This window comes from Chaetura pelagica, unplaced genomic scaffold, assembly GCF_000747805.2.
Source record: "Chaetura pelagica isolate M959 unplaced genomic scaffold, ChaPel_1.0 scaffold343, whole genome shotgun sequence".
NCBI classification, from domain to species: Eukaryota; Metazoa; Chordata; class Aves; order Apodiformes; family Apodidae; genus Chaetura; species Chaetura pelagica.
The window spans coordinates 1,601,680-1,621,081 of record NW_009952873.1 but is presented as its reverse complement, the minus strand read 5'-3'; the positions used below and the strand labels follow the sequence as shown (position 1 = coordinate 1,621,081).

Genomic DNA, 19,402 nt, shown 5'->3' with positions numbered 1-19,402 from the left:
ACATCTTTCTCAACTTCATCTCTTCAACTGTTGTTTTTTCATCTGTATGCTCTGCTGTGTGCTGGGGAGAGAGGGAGAGATCGGGATCACTGCTGCTGCTGCTGCACAGCCCATGCCAGGAACCTCTTGGTACACTGGCTGCATCACCGCGTCCCAGCCCAAGTGAGCTCATGAGGCTCAGCTGGCCTCGGAGAGGTAGCACACACACGTAATGAACACAAGTGTCATGGAAAGTCTAAGAGGGACATTTGTTCCATGGACTGCCTGGACAATGAAGAATTGCCTTGCCACCCCCTCTCTCGCCCCCCCAGCTGATGCCAAGGCGGGCGGCCGCCGGCAGATGAATAGCACGTCTGTTCCAGCAGCTGCGTGTCCTGGTCCAGCAAAGGGAGAGCCTCCAGGAGTGCAGAGTGTCCTGCTCCGTGCACTGTTAGCAGAGGAAGAGAGCTCGGGGCAAAAGGATGGCCTCAGAAGGGGAGAGTATCAATCTTCAAGTGAGTCCGTCTTGGGGAAATACCTGTGGGAGGGAGAAGCGGGAGGGAAGACTCCCGGTTTGGGGGAAATATCCACCGCTCCTGTCACTTGCTCCTCAGCTGTGGCAGCCAATTGCACTTGAAAACCTTGTGCTGCTTTTTAATTCTGTTCTCCTTTGAAGAAAACCTAGTGGCAGGATCTCTGCCTTGTTCTGTCAGGAGCTGTTATGACCCTTTTTCCAATAGAGTGGTGATAAAAAGAGGGATATTACTAAAAAGAGTTGCTTCCTGGGAGAAAGAGGGGGGAAGCAGGGGCAGAAATTAGCCTTCAGCTCTCAGAAGGAGGCAGCACATACTTTACAAGCTGCAGAAAATCTGAGCCGTTCCTCATCTCACAAAGCCTTTCTCTGTTTGGCAGAAAGTGCTCCCAACCTGGAAAGGAGGAAAAGAAATAAATACAGCAAATGCTGAGGGAGAGCAGAGGACAGAGTTTCCTATGTAGGGGTTATAGAGAAACAAAACTTCTTAGTGAAGCTCTTTCAGTTCTCTGTGTTCCTATTCTGAGTGTTTGTGTTTTTTAAGAAGGGTGTTTCTTGTGCTCAGCATGTGTTCTAGGAAAGGGCAACTGCCCAAAAGTTTGGAAACAGAAACTATTAGAGATTAAATGAAATCAAAAGTCCAGATCACAAACACTCGTCAAACTTGAGAAGTTCAAGTCCAGATCCACAATTTAAACAACTCCGGAGAAGGGAAGAATATGAAACATTGCCCAGGGCACAGCTTCCATCCCTGAGTGGGTTGGCATCAGGGTCCAAATTTTGCCACTGATATTTCTGTCTGTGAGCATCTTAACCATTCCTAGACTTGAAAGTCGGAAGACTATCTGGAGTCTCAGTTTTTATTTCTTTGGCCCATGTCAAGGAAAGTAAAATGCAAAGACTTGTACCCTTGGAAATAATCAGGACCATTATCCCTAACTAGAAAGAAAGACTGAGACTGCTTGATCCTGCAGAATGTATCTCCACTGAGATATGAGGTGCAGGGCAGTTTTTTAAGAGCTGGGAACAGTTATGCTCAGATATGACACACAATAACTGAAGAAGACATGCAGGTAGCTGTAACAGTTGGTGAAAATGTAGTCCATTTAGGACTGAGGAAGAAAGAGGTTAGGCTTTCCTCTAACTAGATAATAAGGGGGGAAATACAGAAATCAGTAAGCCAGGAATTGGAGGAGAAGAGTACTAGAAAATGGTAATAAATAAGAAGCTAGATTAACTTCTTTTTTATTAAATCATTCCACCCTATGGAAAGTTTCAGTTCCATCATGGATTTGAAGTCTAGGTTTTATAGATGGAAAAAAAAAATAGCTTCACAAAATAAAATGCTCATAAACTTCTGAAAAATTTAGGGTTTAAACTTTTCTCTTTCAACCCATCTTGAGCCAAAAGTGATCCTCAGTTTTTACAATACTCAAATAAATAAGCCCAGAAGGTCAAAGGTTCCTTGAGTTACAAAACTGAAAAGTGCATACCTATCTGTTTCTAGAGCAGGAAGGTGTGGAATGTGTCTATCCACCTCTATACAGGTTGCCACAAGAGAAAACTTGCTACTGAGATTTTCTTTTAACACCTTAGAGGGATTTTATGAAGCCACCACTCAGCACAAAGTACACAGAATAATAGAATCATAGAATGAATTGTGTCAGAAGGGACCTTAAAGATCATTTAGTTCCAGTGTTCCTGCATGGGTAGGGACACTTTCCACTATACCAGGTTGCTCAAAGCCCCATCCAACTTGGCCTTGAACACTTCCAGGGATGAGGCATCCACAGTTTCTCTAAGCAACCTGTTCCAGTGTCTCACCACCCTCACAGTGAAGAATTTCTTCTTAATGTCTAACCTAAATCTATTCTCTTCCAGTTTAAAGCCATTCCCCCTTGCCCTATCACTCCATGGTTTTGTAAAACGTCCCTCTCCAGCTTTCCTGTAGCCCCTCCAGGTACTGGAAGGCTGCTATAAGGTCTTTCTGGAGCCTTCACTTCTCCAGGCTGTACAATGCCAGCTCTCTCAGCCTGTCTTCATAGGGGAGGTGCTCCAGCCCCCTCCTGCAGGTGAATGCACACTGATTTCTGCAGCTTATGACCAGGAAATACACAGTGCTGGCAGGGAAGGGAGTGTTACATACAACTGCATAGCTGAGACAAGCAGACAGTCCTGGCAATGACGTGACTTGAGAAGTGTGAAGTGAGGGAAGGAGTGATTAGCAGTTGAGAAAGAAAAAGAAGTCTTTCAGTTGAAAGTACTTTTAAAAGCCTCTTTTGAGTCCTTGCTCTGAGCACTGAAACAGAGCAGGTGTCGTCTTGGAAGTTTCCAGCTGAGGGTTTGTGAAGAGCTTGTGGGAACGTGCACTGTGTGCTCTGGGGTGGTAATGCATGACTCACTGCTCCTCAAGGAGTTCCTGGATGGAGTAGCAGGAACAGTCATGGAAGTTAACTCTGATACAAGACAGAAATAGGATTTTTTTGTTTATAGGCAGAGGGTCTTATGCCTAAAGCGGTTTCACAGTACCTACCAGCATTTATTATACAAGATTTACATGGCCAGGCTAGACAGGTTACAATGGAAATGATGTGAGCCTCTGGCCTAACATAGGTGAGAGCTAAAAGAGGCAATCAAGATTTAAGAAGGCTTTAAGGAGAACTGATTAGCTCCCAACCTTTTTGCTCATCATAAAGCATGAGAACAGGAGCTCACTCAGCAAAACTGAAAGTCTCCATAGCAGGATACACTCCCTTACCCAGCATGTTGTCAACCTGTGGAATTTGTCATGCCCTGGAGCAGGTCAGAAGGTCAAATATTGGAGAAAACATTGAAAGGTTGGGAGGTCCAGTAACAATATTTAGTTATGCAAGCTAAAAAAGTTACTTGCAAATCACATAAGCCAATAGCAGGATAAAAATAAATACCTTTTTCAGTTCCTTACAGGCAATGGCACAATTGCTGACCAGACTGGAAGTGTTATTTTGCTTTAGAGAAGCTATACACCAACTGTCCATAAGTGAGACATGGGACTGCTTTTTAACTGCAAGAAATACCTCTCATGAATCTGCTTTCACCCTCACAAATATTCTCTTGTTCTGTGTGTTTCAAAGAAGTCTCTTTTCCAGTTCTGACTTCTAGGAAGACCAACAAAACCTCAAACTGTGCAGGAGAGATGCTAAAAGGAAACGGTGCTGAAGTGGAAAAAAGCCACAAGGCTGTAGAGCAGCCTCCCCAGATCTGTGCCTGCCAGCCAAAATGATCTATGCCAGCTATGAAAAAAAACCACCATAAAACAATGAACAACTTAAATTAAAATATTTTCATTTAAAAGATGAATTTACCTACTAAATGATAGAAATTTAATATGGATTAATTTGAATTACGCATTTTTCTTCCCAGACATCTCTATTTGTGTCTTCCAAGTGAAGTTTTCACCTTCCTCTCTTAAGCATCTGCCATTGATCAGAAACCAGACAGGCAGACCAGCAACCTGATGAGATATAAGAGTACACCCTGAGATAGCTGGGATCAGAAAAACACCTTTTGAATAGAGACAAAAAAACCCAATCCAACAAGATCCCATCATCAATTTAATTTTACTTCAGGAATCAAGGGTTTATAAAATAGAAGTATGGCTTTGATACTCACACTGTGGCTGATTTATCTGCACTTCTTTATGGTTTTATTCTCCTAGACTCTCGCCTTTAATCCTTCCATAGATATTTGCAGGGGGAGAAAGGAGGAGGGAGCCATACAGGACCATTCTTTTCAGCAGCAAAAGACCCATTAAATCTGCTTAGCTATGTACCTCAGCTGCTGCAGTTCATGATCTGGCATCTTAACACAACCCTGTTTCACTGGTGATTTAAGCCAATGTACCAGACTTTGAATGGGAGCGACTGGGACAACATCCATTCTACCACTCCCACCACAGCAGCAATAACCAGGGGAAAGTCTGTAGACAGCTGAAATCACTCAGGCATTATTGCCACAGCTAAGTCCCTCAGAGCCCCAGATGAGCAAAAATTTGGTTTGATCCTAAAGTGTTCCACAGTTTTATTACATTTGTATTTTTATATTTTCTTATTCATGAATAGGTGTTGTGTTCTGCATAAATGGGTATTTAAGGGATGTGTGCTGGATGAATGTCACTCATATTCATATTGTAAAAGAGGCTATATACTGTAGATTGTGTCTTCTTTTTTATAGTTTCTTATTCTTTGGATAAAAAAATTTACAACCCTCTGGGATGAGAAGCAGAAATAATACCTCACCATTTAGGGAATTGTTCATACATCAAAAGTTAAAAGAGTAAACAGATAAAATAATCATTCTGGAAAACAGACCCTACACTGAAATTTTTTGGCAGCAGCTGCCTGGTGAATACTTTGAATGCAAAATACATCGGTGGAAATAAAGACAGTTCTAAAGACAACTTGCATGGAAAAAAAGATTTAAAATACTTGGATAGTTTACTTCCAGTGCTCGGGTTTTGGACAGATCTACAGCAGGAAGATTTTAGACAGGCAGATAAATAGAGCTTGCTACAGCAGTGATAGTGTGGACTTTTCCAAAATGCACAGAAGCCAAATGGGAAGTCCCACTGTAAATCCCATCTCCCACATCCCACTTTCAGTCTAGGCCTGATGAGGGGATGCAGGGGATGGGTTCACAGCTGGGTTAGAATCTGAGGCTTGTGTGTTTTTGTGGCTTTAACATGTACCTCAAGGCTGTGATGTGTATACAAGTTCTTGGCTTCTGCAGCAACTGCCAGCTTGTGCTTTCTAGTGCCATCATTAGCATTATTTAGGTTCTGTAATTGGGACTGGACAATGACAGTCTGCATTGAGAGAGAGAAAGAGCCTTTCAGAAAGACAATCACAAGTGCTTTACAAAGAGCCATTCCTGTGACATCACTGTTGGTGTGTGCAACTCAGCCATGAAGAGTTCAAGGAAGTTATCTCAGTGCTTTTCTAACTAAATTAACCAAATTACTACAGCCTCTCAAACAGGATCCTACTCTTAGGGGTACACTCCACTGCCTTTGCCATTCATTTCACCCTGATAAAGTGGGTTCAGAGAGCTAAACCCTGAGAAAACTAACCCCTTTTTGGCAGGGTTAGTGTTCTGGTTTGCTGTCCTGCAGTGGTTTGTGGGAGGATCAGACAACTGCCAATGACTAGGACCGCATAGCCATGAGAGCATGTAGAGGCAGCAGCTACCCCTCATTACAGATCAGTTAGCTGAAGGTGCAAGCCTGGGTGTAGCCAGTGGAAGAAGCAAGGAAGGCCCAAACAGCAGCAATTATTGCTCTCAATGTGGGTGTCACTCAGACTGCAAGAATTCATACTGCTCTTTGAGAGTAAAGCCTTTATAGGGCTAGCTAGAGGCTTAGACAGAGACTCACCCTGCCCTAGTTGGTCAAAAGGCAGTTGTGAAATAGGATGTCACACTTAGGAGAAAGAATGATCTTATGCCCTTCTTCCCCAGCTGCAGGGACCTGCAAGTCTGTGCAACATTACCCATTTTGGTCCCAGAAACAAGTAACATTAACTAGAAGACAGACAAGCATGATCACAACGCACCGAGGAGAGTTTTTCTTACAGCCAGTATTACTTGGTCATTTGTTCTATAGTCAGATGTGGCATTTCTCCTCTCCCCTATACATTCCTCCTGTTTGCTCTACCTGGACACGGCCAGCTTTCCCATTTAGGGTGGATGATCATTGAGCCCCCTCCCACACAACGGAATGGTATTTTCTCCTCCTGAGATAACAAGTCACCAGGTTTTAGGGTATCTGGGGAAAATGAGGCTCACGTGGAGTCAAATATACCTTTGGAGTTGTCCCATGGAAATCTGCCTTACACCAGAGATTGATCTGGTCTGTCACACTGCACATTGTTGAGGGGTAGTGAGAGAAAAGTACCAGCTTCTTTCTGAGAGAGGGAGCGTGGTCCCATGCTGGGCACTGGGCAGGCCACATCCATTGTGAAGCCCTGCATGGGAAGGCAGAGAAGGACAGAGGGCAAAGAGGCTGTTGATAGAGAGCATTTCAAACAGTGAATTAGCCTGATTGTCCCATTAGTCAGTGAATCTGCTCTCACTGAAACAACAGGCAGGCAGATGCCTGCCACTGAGGAGTACAAGGGGTTGTTGTTAAACAGGATCCTTCTGCTGGGTTGAGGGTTAGCAAAGGGTTAAGATAACCTTGCAACAGCAAGAAAAAGGCAATGACATGCCATTAGAACAGTAATTTCCTCTGAAGTATCTAAAAGGTTGCCTGTCAGTGCTACAAACTACAGAAAGCAGGTGCTGCCAGGAGGCACTGACCGCAGAGCATTCAGACCCTGCTGAGGCAGAGGGTGAAGCTGCCGAACAAGCGGTGCTGCCTCTTTGGCCTCACAGGGGTGAGGGATGCCCAGACCTCCCCAGGCTCCATGAGAGGCTCTGCAAGCAGTTGCACAGAGCTCCACAGTGACAATGAATGCCAGTCTACAACATGTTGTACTAGACATGGGAGTTTCATTCAGAGCTGGGTCTACCATAACTGTAAGTTATGGGACATTTTTTCCCACTGCCATGTAGGATTGAAGTGAAGTGGCAGGGGACTTGAGGGGTGACAAGATAGTGCCTGTGCAGCACTGGGAGATGAGGAGCTGTTCAGTGCTTTGCATGTTGTGGGCCCCATGCCCCACTGAGAGGCAGGAAGTCAGGACTGCTACACCCCATTTGCAGGACAAGGTCAGACAGCAACTTCACAAGACCAGCTGAGGACAACCCTCCTGCCACTCCTGTGCCACATGGCCAGCTTGGCCTGGCCTGCTCACAGTACCCATGCATCAGCTGCCAGCAGGACCCCTTTACCCTCACCCCACCATCTCTCCATAAGGCATAACCTTTAGGGCACCATCACTTGCCACGTACCTCTTTCACACATTGAGATGCAGGCACATCTCACCCACACTTGCACCTTGCAGATTTGAGTACACAAACAGCGAGTTTTATTTAGTGAGCAATCATAAACCTGCTTATGGTGGTGGCAACACTGTTCTCCTGACCAGCCAACAGCAAAACCTCCCACTGAGACATTTTTGGGAGTGGGAGTCCTCTGCAACGTGAAGTATCTGCTAAATCAGTCCTGAATATATTTTTATGTCTTTTGTCAAAACGTTCCCTCCCTTGGCTTTATTCCAGTCCATGCCTGAGGGCTGAACCACACACTTGCTTCTCTGTTTGCCCTCAGCAGACAAACAGGTACAATACATCTACTCACTTAGCCACTAAAAATGGCTAAATTTCTCAGCCCTTCCTGAAAAATAGGTTTTCATTTGTTATGTTTCTCTTCTGAGAACCAAAAATGGGGAATGCTGCTTGTGTACAATAACCACACACAGAAGCGTGAGCTTCTCCACGTACAAAAGGGTGCATGGGCATTTTCACTGCCATTTTCCCATCCTTGGATTGTGAGTCAAGTGTTTATAAAACTCTCTCTGACAAAAGGCAATACAAGAAATGAGTTCCAGTGCTGTAATCTAGACTGCCCCAGGTATATAAACACATAACAGAAGCATTTGAACTGGACGCAAGAATGATGGAAGAGCCCATGTGCAGATGCTGCAAGATTCACATCACAGTTACCATACACCTTGACACGCTGGTTTGAACCAGGTATGTTATAATTCCCTGTCAAATTACATGAATCAAATGTGTGACTCTATAATTACAGCTGTGAAAACCATTATACTCAGGATCTTAGAACTTTCTATACAAAATAACCCTTGGGGAAGAAATTTCTCATGAAGCTGCTTAGGTCAAGGTTCAGAGAGTGCTGGAAATTCTGGGGGAATCCTGTCAGCAGGTTTAGAGAAATGAGAATAAGAAAATGAGATAATGCATTGGTTTGTGGATTGTTCAGGCTCTTTTTTTTTTTTCCTTTTTTTTTAGGCTTTTGCAGGATTTTTCTTTATGCACTCACACAACTTCAAATGCTATTTGGGGGGGCACTACAAAAAAGTCCCAAATTCACTGCAGACCTTAGTTACTGTGAGAAGAATAACTTCTCCCAATCTAAGAGGAGCCAAAGAGCAACTAACCACTCTGCTGTGACCTATGTTTTACTGAAGGAACACTTCTGTAGAAAAGAAAACCACAGCAATACTTTGTACTCTCAGAGGACTTGTGTGATAACCAAGTTCTTCTGTCCCTAGTTCCCCAGGCATTTTGGTAAATATCAGTGTGTTTAATTTCACAGTTCCCATATGGAGCAAGAGGTGTTTTCCTGCCTATTTTACAGACATTAGGTCAAGGCAGACACAGTTCAATGACCACTGATGTACCCAAAGACACACAAGTGGAAAGTGACAGAAGCAGGAAGGAAAGACTGAGCATCTCTGGATGCATGGATTGCCATGCAGCAGCAGCATGTTCTTTTGTTTCATCTCTATTTTTCACTGGCCAAATTACTATAATTTTTTTTTTAATTATTTGTTTTAAGAAATGGTTAAAGATTGTTTCATTTATTCTTCAGAACCCACTCTGGTACTTCACACAATGTTGAACTGAAGCTATGAATAAGAGAACAAACACAATTCCTTTCCTGCTAAACGAAACTTCAACACCATTGGAAACAAATTCTGCCACACTTTCAGAAGTTCAGGCACACAGCTGTGTTTGCACCTTTTTCTTGGTGGAGCTACAGTCATGCTCAACCACACTGGTGTAGGAAGCAAGCCCCAAAGCCAAACTAAATTATAGTAAACATAAATTCTGACTCAAAATGATGATACAGGTTCTTGATGCAACTATTCTACTTCAGGTTCGCACCTCTTTTTTTTTTTTAAGCTGATTCAAGATGGAAAGTTTCTGCATGTCCCTGTGTGATTTCAGGCTGTGGCCACACATTTTTTGCTGACTGGAGCTGGAGCACTGGAGGTGGGAGGTTCATCCTCATCACCACCGTCAATTATTATTGCAACTACTCAACGTAATCACTCTATTAAGACTGTCTGGGCTAGGAAACCTCCATTACTGGCTGTCTAAGCTAACCCAGATAATTGTGAAAGAACTCATTCATTTAGGGAATATGCAATTGTGTCTTCTAAGGAAGAATTAAGTCCCTGGTCTTCACAAGTCTGGACAGAAATAGCAGCTCCTTTAGATACGCCTTCGTCCATCTTATCGCAATGGGATAATTGTTTGTGATCTTGGATATTCCTTGGCTCATTATGTTGGCTGAAGATCAGTTCTTCTGGGATGATCAGAAGACCATGAAATACACAATATGGCTTCTTCTAACTAAGATGTAAAGAATAAGGAACACAGATACAAACACAAATACAGTAAAAAATATTTCTGCATAACTAAACACCTGGGTTTTTTTCATCTTTTGCCCATTGTGATATCTTGACTGGTAATTCACACTGATCAAAGAGACATCCAGCAAAGAATTAATATGTTACACGAAAATATAATATGCTGCTGTTTTCTTCCCTTTTAACAGAAACAGATTTGAACTCCATCTTTATCTTCATGTGCTAGATTCTTGGGAGCTAATTCTGGATTAATTCCTTAGCCAGCCCCCATTCTTGGCATGTAGCTGTGAAAAAGTTGCCGAAGGGAGTTGTGTCAAAGGGCTTTTACTTTGCTCTTAATGGCTCCACGTACAGTCTGAAGGAATCTGAAGCGCTCACGAAATGTGGTTTCCCCTCTGGTGTTTGCTGTTCAGCTGGCTCAGCAGCTCAACCATTTAAAACCATTGTGAGTGGATTTAGCACTTGTGAAATAATGCTAGCCTATTCAGATCTGGAGAGGGACGGGCAAAGTCCACCAGCACAATAAAAGCCCCTCTTCCTTCCTTCTCAGATGGGGGGCCAGGATGTAACAAAGTCTGAAGGAGAAAACTGCTCGTAACCAAGTGCAGCTACACAAATCTTAGGGTAAAGAGATATGGGCCGACCAAAATAAAATAGCTAACACATGCTCAGAGGAGGCAATATCTTCAGCTACCCAGAAAAACAAACAAACAAACAAACAACCCCAAAAAACAAACACCCACCAAAACCCGGCTACTTATATATAAGAAGCAAATAATGAAGGAGAGGGAAATAAAATAAAAATTGAATGCAGCCCCCAGAGAGAGCTGCAGTGGGATGTGTTCCACATCATGACAGATGACAAATATTAGTAAGCCAAATGAGGGGAACAGATGCAGAGACCTGAGAGTCCTGGAGGTCTCTGTCCCCAGAAACCAGAGAAGATGGAGTTCCCCACTTGATCCTAGCCTGAATAGCTAAGTATAGCAGCAGGTGTGCTTCATCTCTGAGCTGATCTAATGCTCAATTATTCTGGTGAGACTATGGGGGTGGGGGGGTGGAAAGAAAGAAAAAAGAGGTAACTAAAGCCATTTATGATGTGGGCAATATTGCAGGCTTGCTGCAGATCTGTATCTTCATGCCAAGGTCTGAACTCGGGACCAGGCTCAGACAGGCAACTCAAGAGCAGATGGCAACAGGTCTTGGTGGCTACTAATTAGGTCAGCTTTTGGTTAGCCATGCTGAGCTGAGTAGCCCTCTGATTCCTTTCCAACCCTCTCTGTGTTACCTTCAGCCACAAGCCTCCAGGCATCACCCTGAGTTCTTGAAATAGGTCAGTCTTACCATGTTCACTTTTCTGGGCCACAGCAAAATGCCAGTTCTCTTGCAGATCCCCAGGTGGAGGAATGGGCTCAGGGTTCAGAGGCAGGCTAGCAGGGTGGTGACCTCAGGTGTTTACAGCCCGAGTGGGGCAGGGTCATTTGAAAGCACTTCCTCACTTACAAACAAGGACATTATCTCTCCTATGGGAGCAACTGACGCAGATGCTTGGCCAGCTGCAGGGAAAGGTGTCCCCGTAGCCACCAACAGCAAAGAACAGCTAAAAAATAAAAAGATGCATCACTCTGTGGCTGCAAGTGATAACAATACATTCCTCTTCATTCTGATCCAAAAGCAATTTTTTCTTCCTTTGCTCCCCTCCCTGTTTTTTCCTGTGTAACATAATTTGTTTCTCAGCTAGGAGCCCAGCCTGTCTGATACTGGTGTGCCTAACATAATTTTTTATATTCCTCCCATTTTAATTAATTTTTGTTTTAAGTTCACATATTATCAAATGACTTGTGAAAAGTTCAGCCACCAAACCTGAAAGGAGTTATGCAAGAGCAAGTTGCACTGAGCTTTATCTTGAGCCCAGTACAACTAATCATGTATGTCCATGAGCTTGATAAAACTGTTGATGAAACACATTGTGGGTGCATAGTGTTGGCAATCTGGCTGGAGCAATCTGAAAGGACACTGCTCCCAGTGGATGTCCTTCATTCAGAAGACAGTCTCTAGCACCATTCTTGATCTCTCTGACGAATGAGAGACAGTATCTAGCTGAGTAAGTGCTCTAGGTGTATCAGCCGTTTCCACACACGATATGTTTGTATCCCACACATGACAAAGTCCATGGTCACTTGTTACCATCTGCTCAGTGGGCGTAATTGTAAGGCTGACTCAGCAGAAAGAGAGCACACTTGTGAGAAGTTTGTCTTAGGACCAGCAAAATAGATCGGCTAAGAGAAGGCTGTAATTTACCGATCACAATCTTTTTATGGGAAGATCTATGTCCTTTGAAGTCTCTCTTCTCCTCCTGGTGCACTGCTAAGGGCAGGTTGGACTCTCTGATTCCTCTTGGTTGTGTCAGTGGCCCCAAAACTGTGGGAATATTTTATCATTACAGTAGCATTTGGTCTGCCTTTTTTTTTTTTTTTTTTCCCCCAAAGGCACCTATACTACATACACAATCAATGCTAACATGTTGGTACCTGTAGGCAGAAGGGAAATTCACATTCTGTACTCAAACGCTTCAAGAGCTGTGGTGTTAAGAGGATGTATGAAATTAGGAGGGCAGGGAAAGATTGGAAAGAGAGGAAAGTCTTTACAGCAGCATTTAGACATAATAGGTGTAGTTGAGTGAAGGTCTTCAAGACTGAAGATCGAGGAAGCATCCTTTGAGGCAGTAATTATTCAGAAAGTAGATAACAAAGTAAAACCTATTCAAAAGGTCCAACAAAAACAAGAATGTTTGATACCAAGGTCAAGAACAGAGGAAAACAGCTGTAATGATTTAATTAAATATTTATCTTCCTGTCAGGTTGGGACAAATATAGATTAAGACTCACTGATCATAATAACCATATTAATAGGAGAAAAGGAGTTTATTTTGCCTATCTTTTCTGTTCATGTCAGCAGCAGCATCAAACAGGTTATCAGGATGCTCAAACAGGACTTGAGAAACTGTGAATAAACAAAAAGGTGCAAAGTTGTATTTGGTTTTGATTTTTCAGAGAAACAGGCTGTAGTGAGCGCACAGAAAGGTACCAAAAAACCCCTTCACTGGGCTACTGCACAACATATTGACAACAAAGCTGAGCTACTCCAAAGACAGTGAGCTCTTCACTCAGAGGCAGAAACCAGAAAAAGAAGAAGGTGATCAGAAGTGAATAAGATACAGGGATAAACATCTCCATTACTTTTTACTAGGTATGTGCAAACATTTCAGCACACAGCTAAAAATGGGAGCTATTATGAGTTGACACTCTCAACCCATACCAATTAATGATGATCAAAACCACTATGGTGATCCAAAGACAGACACCCAGTGCCTAGTCTGGCCCACAGGCTCCAGGTTGGTTTTTTTTCCTCTCCTTCTCCCTAACTCTTCCATCCCTCCTCAACCATTCAGGAGTTCATTTTGACACAGCTTTTTGGCTACTCTCTTGTAAGAATCCAACTCCACACATATTGAGTGAACCTCACTTGAAACCCAAGGCATTTGTTCTGCATCACTGGTTTCCACTTCTTTTGTCCCTCAACCATCTTGAAGTGGGAAACTAAAGGATAAATGTCAGATACAGTGACAAAGAAATAATAAGAATTTTCACTTCCTGCAAAATTTTGTTTCTCACTCCAGCAACTTACTTTTTTTGGAAGCTGAATGTGAATGTTTTCAGTAGAAGACTGTATTTGCAGAATTTGGGCATTCAATTGTCAGAGAAGTGGTTATTCTGCTTTAATCTCCTCCCACTCCTATTCTGACCCAGAGGCATTTGCTTCCCCAATACAGTCTCCTAGGAAGGCCTCATTTGCTACACCCCTTCCCAAAGGTCTCTCAAAGCAGCATCTACCCAGGAGATCTCTGAAAAACACAATTGTCACTTAGGGGATTTGGGCCTCCCTTTAATTTTCTGCCATGCTGTACTATAGCTCCTCATTATGAAGTTAGCTCTTAAAGGTTCTTTGTCTCTGCAGGGCTGAAAGTTGCTGACTGAATGTCTGGGTCCAATTTTCTACCAGTCTTCCTTTAACTGGCCATTCTCAGCTATGCAAAGTGTTTGCATAATGCTACAAGATCATTCACATCAATCTTATTCAACATTTTGAACCTATTTTGCAGAAGGGCTAATGAGAAAACAAAACACAACCTGAATAATAAGTCACCAGAAAAAAAGAACTGGCCTCATCTTTTAATATAGAGCCTGAAAGGCAGTTCTTTTCACAGAGGGAAGAGGACTGACATCTTTTTCTAATCTGAGTATGTAATTCACAGGGATAGTGTATGAGAAAACAGCAGTAATCTACAGAACACCCAGGAACAGTTGTTGAAAGGTTCCCAGGGTGTTACTTCTGGCAGGACATCAGGTTCCAAGAAAACTCACTGAAAACACTAGACTAGCAACAACAATAATAATATTTTACACAGATGAAGTGTCTTTCATCTAAGGGCCACAAAAGGCTCCTGCAAATGGTGAACAACCTCCTTCAGGAGAGGTAAATGAAATAGATGCCCTGTAGATGTTGCCACTGATGCACTGATTTAGAAGATAGGCTCTTGCGTACAGAGTGTTAGAGGGTACAGAAAGGAAAGCATTAACATGTATAGACAAGCTTGGGAACACTCTTTGTAGTAAGCTTGCACAGACATAGTAACCTATTTTTTAATGTTTTCAGTAAATCAGCTGCTGACATTCCACAAACACAATTTGAGCACCTGTACACAAATCAGATAACTGAAGATTCCATTGCGCAAATACACAGAGTACTAGGTGAGTTCATGCACAGCTACTTGACTCTGATGTGAAATTCTATGTATTATGCTTGCATTTCCTGCTTGGCATGCTCTTGTACGTTTTCTGAAACCAGGCTGGGACTTTAAAAATATATATAACCATAAGTAAGTGTATGAAAAGTTAGGGACTAGAAAGAAGAGACTAGAAGGGATTAGAAAGACCCACACTTTGCACTGTTAGTCCATGTCTGCTGGGGAAACATTCCACAGTGTGGCTGCCTTTCACAAAGCCCCAGATGCTGCAACATTCTGGGCCACATATGAATCTCAGCCCACCCTTCATACATGGTACTGTGAAGATGCTGCTGGTGGTGTTTACACTGGCAAAAATTCCAGTGGAAATACAGCTTCTACTGCATCATTATCAGTTTTTATGGCTTAATTTAATTACTCATGACTTTTTGGCACAAGTGCACCATCAAATGTTGCTGTGCTGACCTTACTTAAGTGACCTTAAGAGGACAACATATATCGAGATAAGTGATTCCTTTCCTCAGGGTCTCTCAGTGCATATTTTACATGAGGATTACATCGTGCTCTTTGTAGCTATTTCCAGAGTCAACATGACCCTTATTTTCCAGCCCAACACTCTCATCAGACAGCAAATGCTGTTGCAAAGTCATTGTCTGTGCCCTGAACCCACAGAGACATGGAATTCCTATTCATTGTTTACATGAGGAATTAATGTGAAACAAGTCATGTTTCCTCTGTGTCATAAGGGTAACAACAACAGCAACGAAGGTTTTGTCATGACACCCCAAGTCTAAGGCAATGACTAACAACCAGGAAGATTAGATATCAGGATGATCTAATAGCATGCTGCTTCCAAAAGGAGAAGGTCCTGCTCCTCTTCAGCCCATCACCCTTTGCTTCCTCCTTATCTCCTACTCTAAGAGACACATCCTACCTTGCCCTTGTGCTGGCATTTGCCAAACCCTTCTCACAAACAATTCAGTTCACTGAAGCTGGAGAAAATTGTCTATTTTTCTTTCCTTTTATTTTAAATTTATCTTGGCTTAATGAGCTGAGTTGGCTCAGAACAGGGTCTTACAAAAGCAAGAGTGCAAAAGAATAAAAGATTCTTAGCAGGATCATTTGCTCTGGACTCTTAGATCACTTTAGCTACAAGGTGTAACCCTCAGATTTATTCAGAAGATACTGCCTTGCTGGAAGTTTCTCTTCTTTATATAGATTGCCACAGCTACTTTCTGAGATAATTTGCTCAAGCCAGAAAGGGGATTAGCAGAATAACTTGTGTAACTCAGAGGTTGCATTTGGCTATAAATGCAGAAGAGAGAACAATTCAGGCCTCTTAGAGCTGTACCATGCAATACCACAACAGAATGGAGAAGGGCAATTAGAGCTGATGACACACAACTGGAATAGCCTTTATGGGTTGAATATACTGTGGTGGCAAGGCAGCACAGCCACTAAGAGCTGCACAATGCTCTAGTCACTGTCAGATACACCCATGTCTTCCCTGTGTCTTGAAACAGCATCTATCACCAGGGTAAAACATAAAGAAACACACCAAGTATGCAGAATTCAAGTCCATTTTCTCTGTCCAGATTTACTTGCCCCAGACCTGGGGGGCACAATGTCAGAATCCTTATAGAAGCTTCAGTGTTACCCCTACTGGAGTGTCTTTGCCTCCCCACAAATGCATGTGCATTCGTTCCTTTCAGCACTTAGCTTCTGCACAGAGGTGACAGATGTGTAACTGTTATCATTGGAGACAGGTTAAAAGTTTACAAATTGGTCTTAACAACCGTATTTGGAAGTTAAGTTCTGAGAAAGAGAACTGTTCTCATCTTTCCAGATTTTGGTTTTGAACAACCCCATAGTTACGGTCAGAGATTAGAGAGATTTTTGTGGTGTTAAAAGAATTGTTTGGAATTTCTCATCCAGCCAGCTGCCCTCAAAACTAAGCAGATGACTCACTAGCAGTCACCTCCATTTATTACTGAGCTAGAATTTTTATCTCCTCAGCTTCTTGTGAAGTTCCACCCTGTATCTTTTCAGAAGCAGAGCCTGTTCTATTGCAAAAGAACAAACAAAGGGGGAAGTACAACTCAGAATTCAGGCTTTCAGAAGTGCTCGTGGTAAATTTTGACTGAGCTAATATGCACGTATGCACAGTGGCATTTGCACACATAAATCACAGCTTGCTTACATCTGGCACACACAAAGAGCACACTGCGAGGCACACTCTTTAAATGTGCTTCAAGTGCTGGACTGTGTTCAGGTCTGCACACATTTTTGAAAAAGTTGCCTTGTAGTCAGGAGATGCAAAACCTTACTGAATATTTTGCTGAAATTCTAATGTATCAAAGATGCTCACAGTTGCCTGCTATTTCCTGATGAAGATTCTGCAGCCTTGCATCCACAGGATTATCAACATAGGTGCTTTTCATTCTTGGGAAGCAGAAAAGCAATCTCCATACCCCAGATGTTACTTGTTTACCCTGCAAAAATGTGAAGCAGTACTTACAAGCAATCACAGTTCCTAAGTTGACTGTTTGACCAAGCTCCAATTTCAAGTAAACCAGCTATCTCAAGTAGCAAGTAGTTATACAGTTTTACCCAGATTGAATAGTTTATTGCAGCCTCACAGAAGCTGCTCACCACTTTGCTTTCATATTTAGCCCCAAGTATAGAAGATACAGCCAGAGAAGTCCAGGCTAAAAATACTGAACTGGTACTACACCTAGATTGCTCTTGTCACCTTGTGCCAGACTAAGTGCACACCAAGTGAGTTTTCTAGAGTGGTTGTGATAACCCAGTAGTCAGTACAGCACTGATCACAGCTCTTTAAACTGTACTTGTTTTCCCCTGCAAGTGGGTCGATTCCCTCTGGGTCCTAAATTATAGCTTTTGAGAGAAATTTTACTCTTAACCTGGAAATTTACAATCTGCTCAGAACTGCTTTCGAGTTATGCAAGTCCAGATCTGTACTTCTTTCATAATTGTCTACCATGGTAACAAATAGGGCAGCACCATGTCTGGTCCCTCAAGCTCTGTACTTGTGCCAAAGATAACCAGTTATACTGGCATAATTAATTTTGATGCATTAATAACACGACAGTTTTTGTCTTTACCAGCCAGCATTATTTGCCAGTAAGATTTGGCAAACACAATTTAGCGAAGTCCTTTCCTCTGCTAAGAGGAAGAACAGTCTCTTAGCTTAAAGAACAGGAGAGGAATCCTCACTTAGGGATTAATCATCGCTTTATAACTCCTGCAAAATTCACACTCCAGGCTCTGATTTAGTTATGTATTATAACTATGGCTTGCTAATTAAGAACAACATGGGTATTAGTCTTTCTTCTTTTAGTTTCTTAAATTTCTGATGTAAAACTTCTCTAAGTGTGAGAAGCACTTCTAAGTATCTGAAGTGTGAAATAGCAAGGACATTTGCATCTCCAGCCAAACCCACAGAGGTTGGAAAGAAAGGCATGATTTACATTCAGTACCTCAACCTATAACCTGGAGGACATCTGGAACTCTTCAATTCCAACCTCCACTCCATGAAGAGGGGCTCCTCTCCTATGGGTACAAAGCAGATTCACCTTTTGACTCTATTTGTTGTCATTGTGGGGGCTTTAGCTTGAAATTATCCATTCCCTCCTATGACTTTTATAAAAAACAAAGTGGTAAGTACTCCAAATATGTCTTTCTTTCTTTCTTGGTCTTTCACTGGAGTACTGAACAGGTACCCTGAAAAGCAGAATTCCTTTCTGTAAAAGTAAATTTAAAAAAAATTAAAGGCACACAAGTTCACTCGCTGTACCAAAACTAAACTTTCAAGAATACATGGTGGCATGGAGAAGGTGGGGAGATGTGAGTAAGAGGAGATGAATGATAACCCTGGAGGCAGTGGCAGAAGGCAGCACCTGCACAGGAGCACAGCACCAGCAGGGGCAGGCCTGGGGGCAGCATTAGGCAAATTAGGCACATGCCAGGATGTCCCCCATGACCCTTTTCCTATCAACTTTGATTAAGAGATTCTGAAGAGATAGTTAAATCATTTCAGCTGGGCATAGTCAATATGCAGTAAACATTCATACTGGCAAGGACTGCTCTTTCTGTTCCTCAGTGCAACAACATGTTGACTGAAAGCTTATTCTAAAGATGATTGTGATATGTAGGGGTGATGGGGTAAAAATGGTGGTGGGGCAGCATCTACATTTTTACTCAGGGACTTCCAAGCACATCTGCAAGGCATGCATGTTGCATAGCCCCACACCACAGTAGCAGGAAAGGTTTGGGGAGAGGTCTTTGGAATGGAAAGAAGTGAGTAGAATGAGAACTGTTTGTACTGGACACTACTATTAGATTTCATTATGGCCTGTCTCTATATGGAATCCTGGATTCCCAAAGGAAAAGAATTGCCAGGAAGGGACTTTCTGTGCATTTGCCAGGTAGCTGCAATAATTTCTTTCTGATGGAGATGTCATTTCTACAATGCAGTGATTTCTCAGTCAGTTCAAGGATATATTCCAGAGAGTACAGGCTTGCAAGCTGTCCAGAAACACTAGGTAGTCCAAAAGGGGCTTCTTGTTCATTTAACTGTCAAATATATAGCTGATGTAAGAAGTGCTTTCTCCATTTTCCTCTCCATTTCTAGATGTACTCCAAGGGATTAAATGCAGTTTTAAAAGCACTTATGATCTGTTTGCAGGAGTAGCCATCTCTTACCCTAGCTGTAGCTGGAAAAGCTCAGACCCAATGCAGTGATTTTGC

General features: G+C 42.6%; 1 protein-coding gene across 1 annotated transcript in view; it reads left to right on the top strand.

Annotated features, from left to right (window-relative positions):
* The first annotated feature begins 340 nt into the window (after positions 1-340).
* The window catches only part of NINJ2 (ninjurin 2), a 48,751-nt gene continuing 29,689 nt past the window's right edge, over positions 341-19,402 (top strand). Inside the window, 2 exon segments of the mRNA XM_009995197.1 lie at positions 341-436; positions 438-494. Of these exon segments, the coding sequence (XP_009993499.1) occupies positions 341-436; positions 438-494 (153 nt within the window).